This window comes from Ischnura elegans, chromosome 4 (assembly GCF_921293095.1).
Source record: "Ischnura elegans chromosome 4, ioIscEleg1.1, whole genome shotgun sequence".
Taxonomy (NCBI): domain Eukaryota; kingdom Metazoa; phylum Arthropoda; class Insecta; order Odonata; family Coenagrionidae; genus Ischnura; species Ischnura elegans.
The window spans coordinates 64,077,779-64,094,115 of NC_060249.1; the positions used below are offsets into that span (position 1 = coordinate 64,077,779).

Sequence of the window (16,337 nt, forward strand, 5' to 3'; positions counted from 1 at the left end):
CTATATCGACGGTCATTATCGATATTGACTATACCTGGGGGAGCAAAAATAATCATATAACTCTGCTACGTTTTTTACTTGCGCCTCTTATCACTTCCATACCACTATTTTCCTGGGCATTCACGAAAACTTTATCCATAAACATTATCGGCAAATATTAGCCAAGCTAACATTGCCGGTAATGGTATAACATTCACATTTCACTCGACCATTGATTACATTTTTAATCATCGATCATGCGATCATATTTTGCAAGGCCATTTTAACACCAAAAACCTGCTCTAGAGGAATTGCTTGTTGCAAAATGACTACCAGAAATGGAGTAATGCACACTCTCTACGTTTTGACGGGTAAATGAAATATTCAACCACGTATCGCTGCAAGTAATCAAGTATCATTTAATATATACGATTAAAAAAATGTAGACGTTATCACGCGAAAGGAAATTGTTGGTACATAAATACTAATACTATATATTCACACATGACGTAATACAATTGTTGCAGGTAAATAGTAATATTTAGTATCAGTAGTGACTATTACCTCATAATAAAAAATATCTACCAAGCTTTACTACGATTTTTTGCTTAAAAATAATATTTACATAAAAATTCTGTCCTCTCTCTTTTAGTTAAATTACCAATAACCTACCCAATAAAATAACTCAGCTTAGGGCTGGTCCAACATCTTAATATCTTCCGTCCATTAATTAACATTTTGATAATCAAGGCACGGGTTATCATGGCAAATGGCGCTAATGTAGCGGCCAGGGCAGCATTAGGAACGCAGGCACGAGTACATTTTTTTAATATTAAGGGCCATGTTTCCCGCGGCCTTGACCATAGTGAATTAATAAAGCGCAGAAAGAGGAACGTTCTTCAAAGTCGCCATCAACATTTTCGGGACGGCGGGATCTGAATGGCCCGGCGGGCGCGCCAAAAAGGATGCCCCGACGCTGGAACTCCCGTCGAGAGAGCTTATTTTCGCCCACAGGTGCCTACACACTTTGTCAGGGCGGCGCAAGCAGGACAAACTGCGCTGAAATCCATCTCTTTTTCCTCGTTCCCTTTTTCCTCGGGCACTTCACCGGCGGAAGTATCCCGGACCGCGGGGGCGTGGAGAGAGAAAGAAGGGGCGAGGTGTACAGTTAATTAGCGGGATCCACACGGGTTTGGGACACGTCAGTTTTTCCGTCTCCGCCCGCGTTCATTTGTTTTTTTCGTGAGTCTTTCCGCGGCGAAAGTTGATTAAAACTAAGAGGAGTATGGAGAGTCGTGGATAAATGAGAGGAAGAGATAGAGCGGCATCCGAAAAGCGGTTTCGTTTTTTAATGTATATTCTCCTCCGAAATAATAATAAAAATACCGTCAGGTGATAAAAGGCTATCGGGTCGCCTCTTGCATTAAAAATTCACAAATACATTCTCAGGAACGTATTTTTTTCAGATATCCTCCTGCGAAATAATAATAAAAGTAGCATAGTTTTTGTTTCAAAAGTAATAGTGATAACGGATCATCGGGTCGCCTCTTGCATTGAAAAATTCACAAATCTAATCACAGTACCTAGCTAAAAATTTGCCAGTAAAGGTAATGAAACCACAAATCTTAGGAATTTTGGGACACTCCACAAATGCGCCATCAAGATTACGTGAATTTTGGAATAATGACAAAATTTGCTTTCTACAACTTATACATTATACTTACAACTTACTACTTACAACTTATACAACAAAATACATTGGTAATTGGTTGTACACCAGGCCGGGTGTGGTGTGGTGGTGGTGTGTGTGGTAGGGGTGGAGTGGAAGGGTGTAAAAGGAATGCAAAAGGAGGCAGGGTAAAAATGATGCCGCGTACATCGCAACTAGTCGACGATTAAAGGTTAAGTTTTAAAAAGAAATGTTTTTTTTATTTTTCCTCGCTTAAAATGTAATTCTACAAGATTAAAGTCTCAAAGATTCAGTGCATCAAGAATACGTGAACTCCGTGACAGTTTTATCCACCATCACGTATATATTATAATTCGGGAAAATAAAATAATTAAGGTAGATAGAGGTTATGCTGAGTATTAAAATTTTTGCACCTGTTTTACGGAGGAGCACCACGTCAACCTTTGGCGTTCAGGAATAAAGACAAGAGCGGTGGGTCGGATGAGTAGAGTAGTTAGAGCATCGTCAGCCTTGCGGGAAGAAAAATGGCGTGTGCAGGAGCGGAGTGGGGGGGAGGTGATGTAATCAGGAGGAAGCTTTGGAAAGGCGGGAGGGGGGGTAGGGACGTGGCGGGAAAAAGACGTGCCGACGGAAACAAAAGAACGTGTACGTGCGTGGAATTCGCGCGGAGGCGGGACGTTATGTGGAAAGGGTAGGTGAGGAGGACAGACAGGGAATTTCAAAAGGCGCTGTGTTCCCCAAGCGACAAAAAACCCATTCCCTTACCTTACCACTCCCGATCCCACCCTCCCCTTCCCCCAAAAACCAACCACACCACGTGAATTTCACTCCTTCCTTTTGTGACGATGTGCATGGGCCAATTTGACTCTAGCTCGTCTTATTTGGTGCGGTCTTCATCTTTCTTTTATTACATTTCTTTTTTTAGCTCGCGGAGGCGGTAAAAATCAGGGGAAAAACTTTAAAATTCGACGTCTCCTCCGCGTTTTCGGGCCACGTAATAACCCCGGGGGCTAGTTCTTTTTTATTCTCCTAAATGGCAGCTACGAATGAGATTTTCCTTGGCCTATTTAGCGAGGGGTGGTGGAACATGAAAAGATAAAAATTATCCTGTAAAATATGAGTGAAAGGCGACTGCCTGCTACGCCTCATTCATTGGGATTAATGGGGGTCAAGAGAACAAAAAGAGAGAGGAATAAAACTCTTGAATCACAATGGTTCCTTAACACAATGCCACTAAATTAAACCGACATTTTTGTCGAGGCGCGACATGAATACTTATTTGTATGAAACAACCGCACGGAGGGCGAGTATTCAATTAACGCACAAACAACGCGATTGAGAATAAAAAAGACCGTCAAGGCATGGGGTCGCTGCCCAGAATTTGGTTGAGGGCACGAGATTCGAGTCACGCTCACTTAATTTAAGCTGAAAATGACTTTTACTATAAGAAGTACTTTTCGTGTTTTCATTCAAAATAGTTGCGTCATATCCGACAGCAGTTTACAACAAATAAACGGCTAACGGGCGTTTAAAAACTGATTAACGTTTTCATTAACGTCCGTCACATGGAAGGACTCAATGTATCACGATAACGAATTTTTGTTTCTTCTAGTTCATTCCCTGTCACTTCTTTCGATGCATGGAACCACGAACAAGAACATTTAAAAACATAAAAATTCATATAGGTTTAATGTGAGAGTATTAGAAAACGATTTCAATGGCATAGATGTATGGGCTATTTTTTCACCATTAAAATATATTACATTGTGCTCTTATTTTTTTCCAAAACTTACTTTTGCATTATAGTGATAATTTTAATATAACAAAGAAAATACTAATATTGTCGTTCATCCGGGACTTAATTAAGCATCAATCCCGCGACGGAGTAATATTATCGACTCTAAAATTATGTATTAAAATTTGTATTCCTAAGGAACGTTATCGTCCCGTAATAATGAATTTCTATTCCATTCAATTTCAATGTCCTCAGGGATAGAGACGGCTGAAGACGGTCGCGGAAATAGCAGCCTAAAGAATGCCAGAGATGGCAAACTTAACTCTAATGCAAAGTCCAGATGCCATTGCATCCACTGGGAAGGGAACATCAATTTCCACCATTTATTTGATTGAAGCGTGACCAAAAAGTGTTATTGATATTGTTACTTGGCGACCCAAAATGGCCATTAGAACCATGGGGGCACATTAGGGAGATAAAGCAGGAAAGAAATCCGGCGTCGTATTATTCTGCTATGATAGAAAGGCGCCAAGTGGATCACAGAATAGCGTTCGATCAGACGGACTGAGTGCTGTGCTTGAGGAGTTCTCCAATCAGCAGGGATTGTTGTACCGATAAAAGTTTTTCGCTACCGTCAGTATTTTGAACAAGGCTTTATGGACAGTAAGCCAATGCTGTATTTTAAGCCATTTTATGAAAAACAGATTAATTTGGCAAGCGACACTTGAGAATTATTTGTTCTCTGAAAAGTAAAAATATTTTCCCACACTACTTGACTTAAATGAATGACTGTGGTGTAAAGCACATTGCCATGGAACTCCACAAAAATCTCAAAGATATGGTATTTTTTTATTTTAAAAATTACTTCTCATCCCTAATTACAAGTGTATAGATTCACTAATTGTATATAATTTTGGCAATGCATTAGCGGTTAAGGAATGTTTCCACACAAAAACCATGTAAACAATGAAATTAACGGAATTCCATGATTCAATCAGAAAAGCTCCATTCTTTTCTATTATAGCTCATTTTCGACTAAATTGTTCGCAAATTATGCCACCTTTACGATAATTATATAAGTGATGACACTTTTACAAAACATCCAAGTTTATCATATTAAGAGGAGAAAAAGGGTGACGAGTTCAAACAGGTATCCCTGCAACGTCATTAAGGTTTTCTCCTTAACTATGAACCGGAATACGCAAAAATCTTATAAGGTAGTGACGAAGGAAATGGACTGTAATTGCAATAATTTTTATCTATCCTAAATTTTGAAAATTGGAATCGGGATCCTTTACGGAACTGCTTTACGTATTAGTTTTTGTTTCCATTTTGAATTGTACTGTAATTTATACCTTTCTCTATGAAAGAAATGGACTTTAATTGCAATAATTTTTATCTATCCTACATTTTGAAAATTGGAATCGGGATCCTTTACGGATCTGCTTTACGTATTAGTTTTTGTTTCCATTTTGAATTGTACTGTAGTTTATAACTTTCTCTATGAGACAAGGAATAAAAACTTAGAATAAAAATGAAAACTTTTATTACTTTATTTTATCCCTTCTAATTTCCTTCCACTGACGAGGAGGGTATTATGAGACTCAACGCGGTGACATTACTCTTCGGAGTGACTGCTTCTGGTCCGCCATCGGCGTCGGGATGTGGCACAGACGCAGAGCTCCCTGATCTTATTATGCCTAGGTCCATCCATCGTCACTGAGATGCATTAGCGGCACCCTGGAGCAATCGACTCCGTTGCGCTCCAAGCTAATCCACCCGAGCGAGCATAACGCCCCCGCCGCGCCGCGACTATTGCCTTGCCCTCCTCTGTTCTCATACCCTAATACCAGCCGCCACAACCTCCACCCACGTGAAAAGCGTTAAGCGACCTCGTGGAGTAAGGCCACTTCCCAGCGCTCGAGTACTATTAAGATACCTCACTCAATTGACTCCGCCTTCTGCTCGAAAATTTTACTTCCCAAATTGAGGTGGCCAAAGTGTCCTTTTTTTAACGTACGGACTTGTGTAATTCTTAGCCCACGTGTTTTATTCTCACGATTACTCGGATAAATTTGAACAAATAAATTCACCGACTAGTTATATAGATATCCGTATCATATATAACATGCGTCCATTGGTGGAATCATAAAATGTGCAGTTTACTTCTATTTAAACATTTAAAAAGGTTATTATTCATGACGTAAAGGCTGCCATAAGAAGCCAAAGAAATAAGTCGATCAGAACTATCGAATAAAATAGTTACTTAAAAATCATTTTTATCTTACTGCTCGGACCAGTAATTAGTACAATCATACTTCAAAGAATATAAAAATACGTAAATTAATACTTTTGAGGCTCATAGTACTGCGAGAGGAATGTCTCACAACTTGCGACTTCTGTTTTGAATTGCAACATGAAAATGATATATTTCGGCGTTGTGGCAATTATATTAACATGGGCCCTCAGAGACTTACAGCAACATCTTTTAGTCACCTTAAAGATAATACATTGTTTACTTGGCCCTTGGAGAATCCAATGACTACATGATTTAGAAAAAATACTCAATTTTGACCTTTGATATGAAATTTAAAAAAATAACTGATTTCATGAGTGACATTATTTCAACTAATAACAAAATTAGGCTACATCCTCCGTAGATTATAAAGGTACTCATTTCAATATCCATTCGAAATATTTTGCGACAGTATGAGTCGACAACTTTATGAAAAAAACATATTTTTAGCTTGATTGTGTCACTTTACTCAAGAAGAAGTACAGTGAAGTGCCAATGTTTAACAATTGTCATAAAATTAATTTAATATGATAAATCGATGAAAGATTAAAAATAATAAAATAGACACACTTATTAGTCGTAAAACTAATTTTTACTAGGCATTGACTATGATCGCAGAGGATCCCTGATTTATAATACAGTACAAATTTCCATCATATTTAGTAATTATGGCTCTTGGTATTCAAATACTTGTTAAATTAAAAAGCTGCTCCATCATTGGTTGAAGACATGATGTTTCATAGTTAGTCCAGGAAATGAATTTATTTCGTTTTCAGATGCAACCTCCTGAACACCGTACCACTTTCTCTTTGCTTGATAGAAGCAAAGAATAGTCGCGAGAACGTGACCCTTGGTCGACACAACTGGTGTTCGAGTGAGGAGGTACGTGAGACACCGTGCCCTACCACTCGCGATCTCTGAGGAAATTCTAACCCTCTGATGTTTATGACCCGTTTAGAGCGTTTCCGATTACTGAACCTCATGATGAGGTTCAGTACACGTGGGTGGCCAACCGCCATCTGTGAGCAAAACGGTGCACAGTTGAGCATTTGGCCTTAAAACCTGGCCAAAAATATTTTCCGCTTGGAAATGCTAATCTAAGGTGCGAAATTAAGTGTGCTGCCGTCTGAATTTAAAATTTAATAAAACGGCTATATTGAAGAATATAATTGCAGCACTCCATGGTTAATGTAGTTAATTCACTGGAATTCAATTGAAAATCATAACGGCTTTTTTGACTCGATTAGATCGACGAGAATATCAACAGGAGTAGAATTAACGCATCCAGTTGCCATTCGCTTAATCATTTCCAACAGTCGATTTAATGGAAAACCAGAGAAAAAAGAATCAATTTTATGTGGCATAATAATTTCTACACAAGTAAATTTACAAACATGATTCAGGTTAAGTAGCAGCAATGCAACCTCAACAAAGGCCTGATTCTATTATTACCGATTTATTGTAATAGTAACTATTGCTGAAGTTAACGGGCACAACATTCCGCAGTTTTTATTCCATAGCTAGCCATTTTTTTCGCAAACTTACCAAGCAGTTAATGACATTGAAAAAGTTCTAACAAAATTAATATAGCTTATTTAATATATTCTTTCAAGCATAATTTCCCTTATTAATAAATAATTTTGAATGAGATTTCATTTATTGTAAATAAATACATTTTAATGCGTAGGTCTCAAAGGTTATAAGACATACTAAAGATTTTAAGAGTATAGATCTCTAACTGATAAAAGTTTTAACATTAATACGCAATTGGTCGCTGACACGAGTTGCCTGGTTTAAGATTTAACACGAAAGAGATTTCCCTAATATTTTAAGGCAACAGTGAACATTACTTCAGAAAAACGTGATAGCACCAACGGCTTCAAAAATATGCTCGGAGGAAAATTTTCATTACTTTTTTTTAATATAAGAAACTTTCACCTCATAAAACCAAAAAGCGTATAGCAATTCAGCGCAAAGGTTTCATGGCCGTTTTTACTGCCTACTTTTTCTGCCAAGAATTTCATCACCAGATGCCTATATCAATTACTATTATTCTACAATTTCTGACAGTCATCCTCAAACACAAACCATTTCGTACAGTTATTCTCTATTTTTCCATTCCTTACCTCAATAACCCTTTATTCTTTATATATTAATGTTTTTATTTCGGTTCCTCCAACTTTACTTTCATTTTATTAATAAAACATATTCCAAAAAACTATATGAATTACATGTTACATAAAATTAGCCCTAGACCATATTAAACGTTAGCTACTAGTACAAAGATCGAAGTTACTTTAAAAGCCGATATTTTTTACCAAAATTGATATTTTAATGAGATTTAACGGAATAAATCTTTTCTATCGTATTCATCTTTGACCTATTACTTACGTGAGGCATTAAATTTAGCCTCTTTCGAGCGTTTATTCCGTTGGGCCCGACTATTTTTATAACAGGACACGGTTACAATCTTTGAATTCCATCAAGTGACTCCAACATCGTTAATCGTGGCTTTAGCAAATAGAGTTGATAACCTAGATTTTAGGAATTTGAGCTAATGTTTAATAAGTGCAAAGATACTGGGGCTTAAGAGGGCTGCCAGGGAGCTAACATGGAGTCCATGTTGTGTTTTATAGCTTAATAACGCAACTCGAGACTCTCATTTATGTTTCTTGTATTTGCAACAACTTTTGATTGAAAATACATACCTATATCAGAATCAAGTGGACAACCTTGATTGATATGACAACTCTAATTTGTTTATTTCTTTTTCTTATTTATATTTATAATTTTGATGATATTAAAGTTGATTTATTGCACCAACAATCTCCATTCTTACTTTAAATTGACATTTTTAAAGCAGTTATATTTCCAGGTCTACCCTGATACAAAAGCAGAGTTAAATTATCATGACCGACGAAATAAATGAATGCAGCACTTTTAAAATCAGAATCACGCGAAACTTTTTCACGTTCAAGTCCACCGATCATTTCAACAATGCTTTTAAGTAGCAGAAAAAGAATTTTAAGCCAATAATTTCGCTCTAACACAGTCGTTAATGCTTAATAAGTTTGTTATCATAGAGATCAAAGGAGTCGCCAACACAAGCATTGATTGACTGATACAGTATTTCATGCACGTGTTCAGAGATGGAAAACGTGACAGCAACAAATGATGGAAATAGGTTAGGTGATACCTATAACTGCTACCATCCCAGCAAATTATCTAGTCCGACTGTCATCACTTGTGCTATCATTGCCGCCTGTCGCGGCGGCACTTCGTTTCCCTTTTTTCCTCCTCTCCACCCACCGCCCGGGGATGTCAGGCCGAATTTGTTTATAGTAATTGTTCCCCGGCCCTCGTGGTTGTATCCTCTACGACTACACTCTATGCCTCCAACCAATGTCATTGCTACCATCCTGACCTTGTGCTTGGAAAATGATTGCTTGATTCAGGTTTAATGGGATACTTCGAGGACTTACCTGACGGTGCAAGGTACAATTGATTCTATCCCTATCATTGCTTCCATACCTATCCTTATCATTGCTGTCATCCCTGCAATTTATGTAGCCCGACAGTCATCATTTGTGTTGTCATCGCCGTCATCCCTGAACTTGTACGTGAAAAAATGATCGTGGGATTCAGGTTTAATCGGATACTTGGAGGAATTATCTGACGGTGCAAGGAGTGCAATGAGATTTAGGCCTGAAAAGGCTGCTAGGGAGCTAGAGACGGGGATGACTTTCCCACACCTTTCATTTCTGACATCCCTATCCCTATCATTGATGCTATCCCTATAATTGCTTCCATACCTATCCTTATCATTGCTGTCATCCCTGCAATTTATGTAGCCCGACAGTCATCATTTGTGTTGTCATCGCCGTCACCCAGGACTTGTACGTGAAAAAATGATCGTGGGATTCAGGTTTAATCGGATACTTGGAGGACTTACCTGACGGTGCAAGGAGTGCAATGAGATTTAGGCCTAAAAAGGCAGCTAGGGAGCTGACGAGGCCCCTAGTGGAGACGGGCGCGGTGGCCTCTCGGACGCCTGGCGCGCACCCTCCGGTCCTCCGTCCGGCCCTCCTCCTCCGCCTCCTCTTGCGGCCGCAGCTGCTGTACCCCTCCTCCTGCTCCTCCTCCTCCGGTCCTCCTCCTACCAACGGCCTTCCCCTTCTCCGGGAGCGCCGGAGTCGCGGCGGGTAAGCGGCAGGGGATGCCAGCGGCGACTCCTCCTCGTCCTTCCTCCAGCGGCTGGCTTCCACGAGCCGAGCGGGCAGCAGGGCACCTCCTACCTCGACGGCGGCGTCTTCGTCTTCGGCGGCTGCGAGCCGGAGAGCGGGCGGTGGCGGGGGGAAGTGTTCGGGCGCGACGAGCGGGCTCCGGAGTCTCGCGGGTTGCGGCGGCTTCACGGCCTGGCGGCGACGAATGCTATCGACGACCACGTGGCCCACGCTACTGCCCATCCCGGGACCCCTGTTTCCATAGTAACTGTTAGAGGAAGGCCAGTCCTGCCATCACCTGTGGAAGGAGAGAAAGGAAGAGATGTTGAGGATCTATGCAGAAACTTGAACGACTGGAAAACGTACAGCGACAGAGAGTCATGTAATCATACGAAAACCATGGTATATATAAAATACTTTTGCATAATTGCATGGTATGCAATTTTTAAGAGGGGACCGACAGCTGAAACCATTTACACCATGAAGGAAAGATGTATAGCGACAGTGGAAACGAGACTCCAGGGCGGGCTCGCAAGGTTACACTCCTAGGGCAGGGTCTATAAGCGCGAGCTTTTTACCTCTGCACCCAGAAGGGGAAGGACGGGAAGGAAAAATGAAGGAGGCGCCGCCGCGATAGGAGCCCGACGACGCCTCCTGGGAGTGGATAGGGAAGGAAGGGAAGGGACGAGGAATCCCGCACCGTCACAGAGGCGGGCGGGTCCTACTATTAGCGAAACCAAGCATACGCAATTAATGTGCCAGCGGTTTTAGTGGGTTTTCCTAAGAGGAAGAAAAATCCATCGATCAAATCGCTACATATGTATAGCGACAGAAAGTAATGACACCATACGTAAACCTTTACAGTATTTTATGGTACGATATTTTGGAGAGGCGACCGACTTCTGAGGTCATTTGCGCCATGAAGGAAAGGATAGGGAAGAAAGTGTGGAGAAACTCTTAGTTTGCATTAGCTTGCTCTAAGCGAAAGGCGCCAAGGGAACCACGGCTTAATTTCCCATCCGATGGACGCAGTGCAGTGCTTTGCTTACTATACCCTCCATTGAGAGTTGAAGTAGATAAGCAAGCAGAATAAATCTTTTCTGCCGCCGAGATTTGATCCCAAAACCTAAGGGTGGGAGGGTAACACTTTAGCCAACACACCAACCCGAAATTATATGTTTAAGGAATAATGAGGTGGGGTTTTCACAAAATAAAATTAGTTGCGATCGTGTATCAATGTTTTCACTACACATTCACCCGAAACCGTGTTTGTTTCACATAAAAATAAACTTAATTTCATTAGTATCATTATTAAGCATTACAATATTTTAACTTAATAGGTAATTGCATTAATTTATATCTGGAGATGATAAATAAAGTCTTAAATTTAGAAGAAAGATGGTATAATCTGTAGAATATTAATCATTCAAGTTTAAGCTTAAAAAGACACCGTTTTAGTTGGTTTTTAGGATGAAAATTTACACATTTATTTCCTTTAGAAATTAAATGGAAAAATATCGTGAGTGTAAGAAATATTTTCGCATGCTGAGAAGTTAAATCAACGATTCATTAATTCACAACCTGTAAATGCATGCTAAGTATCTTATTGTCGCCTGCATACTAGATTTAATTGAGATGACTAATATTTAGAACTGAATTCCACAAATATTTCCGTTCATAAGTCGTCACTCCCACTAATACGGCCGGCAATGTGTCTTTTATCGTATCAATAAAAGAGGAGCTCTGTGATCTTTGTGGGCACACATTCTTTTTCATGAAAAAAACGCATCTCCCATCCCGCCTTAAAAATTTGAAATATAAGTATATAGGATTTAGAGGCTAAGTATACTCGGAACAAATTTGCTGTCAAGCCTTAATGATCGGGCAAAAGTATCACATCCAATACATTCTGTTTGATTGTGCGATAATTAGGGTATCATACTATAATACTCATTTATATAAGCAATTTTCCAGACATTGAGTCACCATTTCAAACTGAAAACCTGGAACTTGAAAATAGAATTCTGATATCTTTATTTAACATAGAGCATCCTACAAATTGCCATGGCAAAAATATTTTAATAAGATCTAAATTGCTTTCTTTAATTCACCGGCATGCTTATCTTTCATACGATTATTTTTATAATAAATATTTTCTTTGAAAATAATAAAAATGAAGAAGGGAAACCGAAATTAGCCAATGAGAAGACCGGGAACTTCATGCAAACGAAAAAAAAAACTGAGTAAAGTGACGCCGATATTAAAAGAAAAAAATCGAACCCTCGAAATAAGGGAAGGAAGGGAGTTACCGGCTTCCGGGCTTCTTCTCTCGCATAAAAACCTTTGCGCCGATCGAATATGGCCAAGTCGTGGTGGACGCAATCGTGGTGGAACGCGCGGTTAATGAGAAATAAAAAAAGGGAGGAGTTTTTGATCAGAGGGTCAGAGGCCAAGCAAGCGTTCTCCCTCCCTCTCTCGCACACACCACGAGGGAAAGGCCGACCCAGATTCCTGGAAGCTCAATCAACCAAAATGAACTTTCTTACCTTCTTCCGAAGAAAGGATTCGAGGAAAGGGATCTTGCTATCGTCCCCGTTTCACGGAATCGAGTGAGTGAGTGAGAGAGCAAGGGAGAGGAACGAGAAAATAGGGGAAATGTTCTAGGCTATTCGTGGGGAAAAAATGGGGGTGCTGACGCCGATACGACGTCGTGAGCTATGGGCTCTTTCTTGTTTCCACGGGTCTTCTGAATCCCCTCCAAGTTTTTTGGATCGACTCCTAGCAGGCACGCAACTTAGTGATACACACGCACATTGTGGGGTGCGGTAATTCAAGGGGATAAGCGTATGATACGCCTTGCTACACAGGTCAGTCGCGATGCGATGCAGGAAATTTCTGTAAGCTTCTTAGACCTTACTCAAGCCGGAGGTACAAGTGAAAAATGCGGTCGGCAATCGGATAAAAAAAAAGATTAAGCATTTTGAAAGAGCAATAAAATAACATTTTTACAAAGTAATGAACGTTTATAAATAATATTTACTAAAGTCACCAGAATTTTGGAAGAATTTTAAATAACTAAGAGAAACTTTAAGTGGGTACATAAAGAATATTTAAACGTCGAACTGGGAAAATTACAAATTGAAGTTCCTCTTTCTATAGGGGTAATTTAAAAAAAGAGTAATAATTTGATAAACAAAAATATCAATTTAAATTTTATATTTTTCATCTTAAAGCAAGTTTCGTAACATCATCTGACTGGCTGACTGGCACTGGCACTCAAAAAATAATCTCAAAATTTGCTCGTGTAATAACTGAATGGATTTAATGATCAAATTCCACACGCATAATTTATAAAATTCGTTTATCCACACAAAGTATTGGCTATTACATTTACTCTGACCATATTTACGAACAATGTACTTTAAAGCTGTAGTAGATGATAGGAAAATATAAAGCTTTTAAAATTTCTATTGGAGTAGATTCCCGAGCTTGCGATTAAGCGACAACTCTACTACTTATTGATATCTATGAATATCCATCCAGTCTGTACCACGAGCAGGGACCCCATTCAGAGTTCCTAATTAAAGAGAAGCCCGAGCCACGAGGCAGAAAAATTTCTTCGAAATTCAATTTATTCTTTGCGGCAAGATGATTCAATTACGATGAAACTTTTCCAAAGAATTTCACGACGGTTTTATCAAAGAATTCTTCATTCCATTACCTACATGGGTTTTTATTATTTAAAAATTTTCGACACTAAATTAATATAAACCGAGGAAAAAATTAGTCTCTCCAACTACCTCATGTTAAGGAAGTTGGGAATCATGTAGCGGGAATGATAATGGTTTTTATAGCACATTAATGTTCAAATATAATGAAACTGGAATAAATATTACATGATGTAATACCAAAGCAAACGTCTGGGATTTACATGCTTTTATCTGCGTGTATTACTGATGTCGAAACGTATTCATTCTATCCAGATGCCCCCGCCATATACACATCAGCCTTCAATTTAATGAACATCGCTAAATCATAATTTCACTATTAAATACGACTATTCATAATGTAATGGGACGTTAAATGCAGTAAAAATTGGAAAAATAAAAGTGCTACGGAATATTCAAAATACTCTTAAAGAAAATGTGAAACGATGTGCGAGTTGAAAAAATTATTCGTGCTATTTTTTATTTATCCCAAATAATAGTGAATGGTGATAAATCCACAAAGCAATGTCTAAGGGTATTTGACTAATTTATCACTTTGATTAGTAATTATGCACTGAAAATTGACCTTAAAAATTATTACAATCTTTACCAATGAAAAATACGCTATTTGCATGGGAAATTAAATTATCTGTATCAACGTATTACACTCGACTCAAAAAGTAGGTTTCACAATTTGACAGATAACTCATTCGTCAATTTGATTTTATCTGCCAACTACGTTCTCCACGAAATAGGTATTTCCGTAAATTTCCTCTATACCTAAACTTAAAAAGCGACAGGCAATTGACTCTAATTAGAGAATAGCTCAAATAAAAGCTATATAAATATTATGATTCAATCATTCTCCAGCTTACATAGTGCAACGGAGGAATAAATTATCAGCTTAAATTGAAAGTGGGTTTGAAAAAGGGACAAGGTAACTTCAACACTAACAACATTTGAACCACAGTAATAGTTGTAAGGAGTAAATATCACTTTCGTTTAGGAATAAATTAAACGTTAAATGAAATCTAAGAATGAAATTTAGCACTAAAAGAGACTCGCCACGGAGAAAATGGAAGTATTGCTTCCATTCAGGGGCTTTTTATGCCACGACTTACCCCCAACATTGAGAAAAAGGGCCTCGCCACATAAACTTTAACAAGCTTTTAAGAATTTCCCCCTCCTCTTTCATACCGTATACCTTTACGACCGAAAGGCCGTGAATGGTTCATTTAAAAGGCTTCTCCCGCTCCTGAAGGGGCGAAAAAGTTTTCGGGAGCCTAAGTGTTGCGCGCCGCGAGGTTGCCAAATTTCGAATACCCACTACTACCACACGCACCGTGTCCTTTCTTTTCTCCCTTCCGGCAAAGAGGACTGTGCTCACGAAGGCCTCGACCCTTGAAGCATCATCCATTGCGTGTAACACGAGAGAATTCTGAAGAAAAAAAGAACGAGAAGGAGAGGAAAAGAAGAATAAAAAACTAATTACGGTTGAAGTTATTAAGTACATCTAATTCTGGATGAGCCTGTGGGAGGAGATGAGAAACAATTTTCGCAACTTTTTCCCCGGGAGTATGGGGGAGAGAAAGAGAGGGATAGGGAGAGCGAGAAAGTTTTCGCCACGTGCGCATTATAATCCTTTGATCTCGCGACGAAAGAGGAGGGAGGGTGGTTTTGTGAGGAGAAATGAGTGGGAGCTTAGGGAGGGGGGGTTTAGGAAAGTGGCTATTCTCACCGGAGATTGAGGGAGGCACCCCGCAAAAGGTAAGGCAGGCTCTCTCAGGCAAGAGGAAATAGAGCGACAAAGGTGAGGACGAATGGGAAGAGGAGGAGAGACAAAAGAAAAGGGATATGCGAAAAAAAGAAGCAGAAAATCGGTACTTATACGAACAATTAATAACGCATTTTTGACCTCTAAAGAGTACTGAAGAAATGTTTTCAGGATTTTTTAACAGGAAAAATAGTAACGAAATAAATGACCGAGTGTTTTACATTCATGACGTGACTTTGTACTGTTCTGCAGGTCATTCATGTAATTGCAGTAAAGTTTTCAACAATATAAGGCATCCTCAGTTATTTAAAAGCTAAAACGAGTAAAAATATGCGGATATTAAGCATCAAATTTTGTAACTGGAATTATTGTTTTCACGGGAGAAGCCAAAACTCTAGTCACCATGCCAACCATATGCTCCTAAGACTAAGGTGCTACTCCATATAATTAATAATAACAATGATGACTTTTCTTCGTAACAATTATCTAAATTTTTATCGAATTAAAGTTTCCATCTTTTCATAAATTCATGAGCATCAACTAGGGTCGAAATAGGGTCCTAGGGATTGCATTTTTATACTCAACCTACCATTGAAATCGATCATTGGGTATAGAAAAATGAGAGAAAGTTGAGGAAAAAAAACAGGACGCACTCAAACAATGGGCATCAAAAAAAGGGGATAAAGTACCTTGAGGAAAATAAAGACTATAGAAGTAGGATGCGGGCAATGAAGAGGTAGCAGAAGCGTCAAGAACAAAAAAATTCCTGCACAAAAGAACGTGGAAAAAAACTCGGACTATAGTAGAAAATAAAAATGTTGGGCGAGGTAAAGAAGATTTAAAAAACTTGGCGCGCAGTGAAGGAAGAATACTAAGAATTGGGGTGGGGGAAGAGAAAGTCGGGGGCATGAGCTCATATGCATGTAAAGAAGA

General features: G+C 39.1%; 1 protein-coding gene across 5 annotated transcripts in view; it reads right to left on the reverse strand.

Moving 5' to 3' along the window:
• The window catches only part of LOC124157604 (protein turtle-like), an 837,486-nt gene that overhangs the window by 68,082 nt on the left and 753,067 nt on the right, over nucleotides 1-16,337 (reverse strand). For all 5 annotated transcript variants that reach the window (XM_046532465.1, XM_046532466.1, XM_046532467.1 and 2 more), the window contains one exon: nucleotides 9,653-10,221. In XM_046532465.1, the coding sequence (XP_046388421.1) occupies nucleotides 9,653-10,166 (514 nt within the window). In that variant the 5' untranslated portion in view covers nucleotides 10,167-10,221. The remainder of the gene's footprint in view (nucleotides 1-9,652; nucleotides 10,222-16,337) is intronic.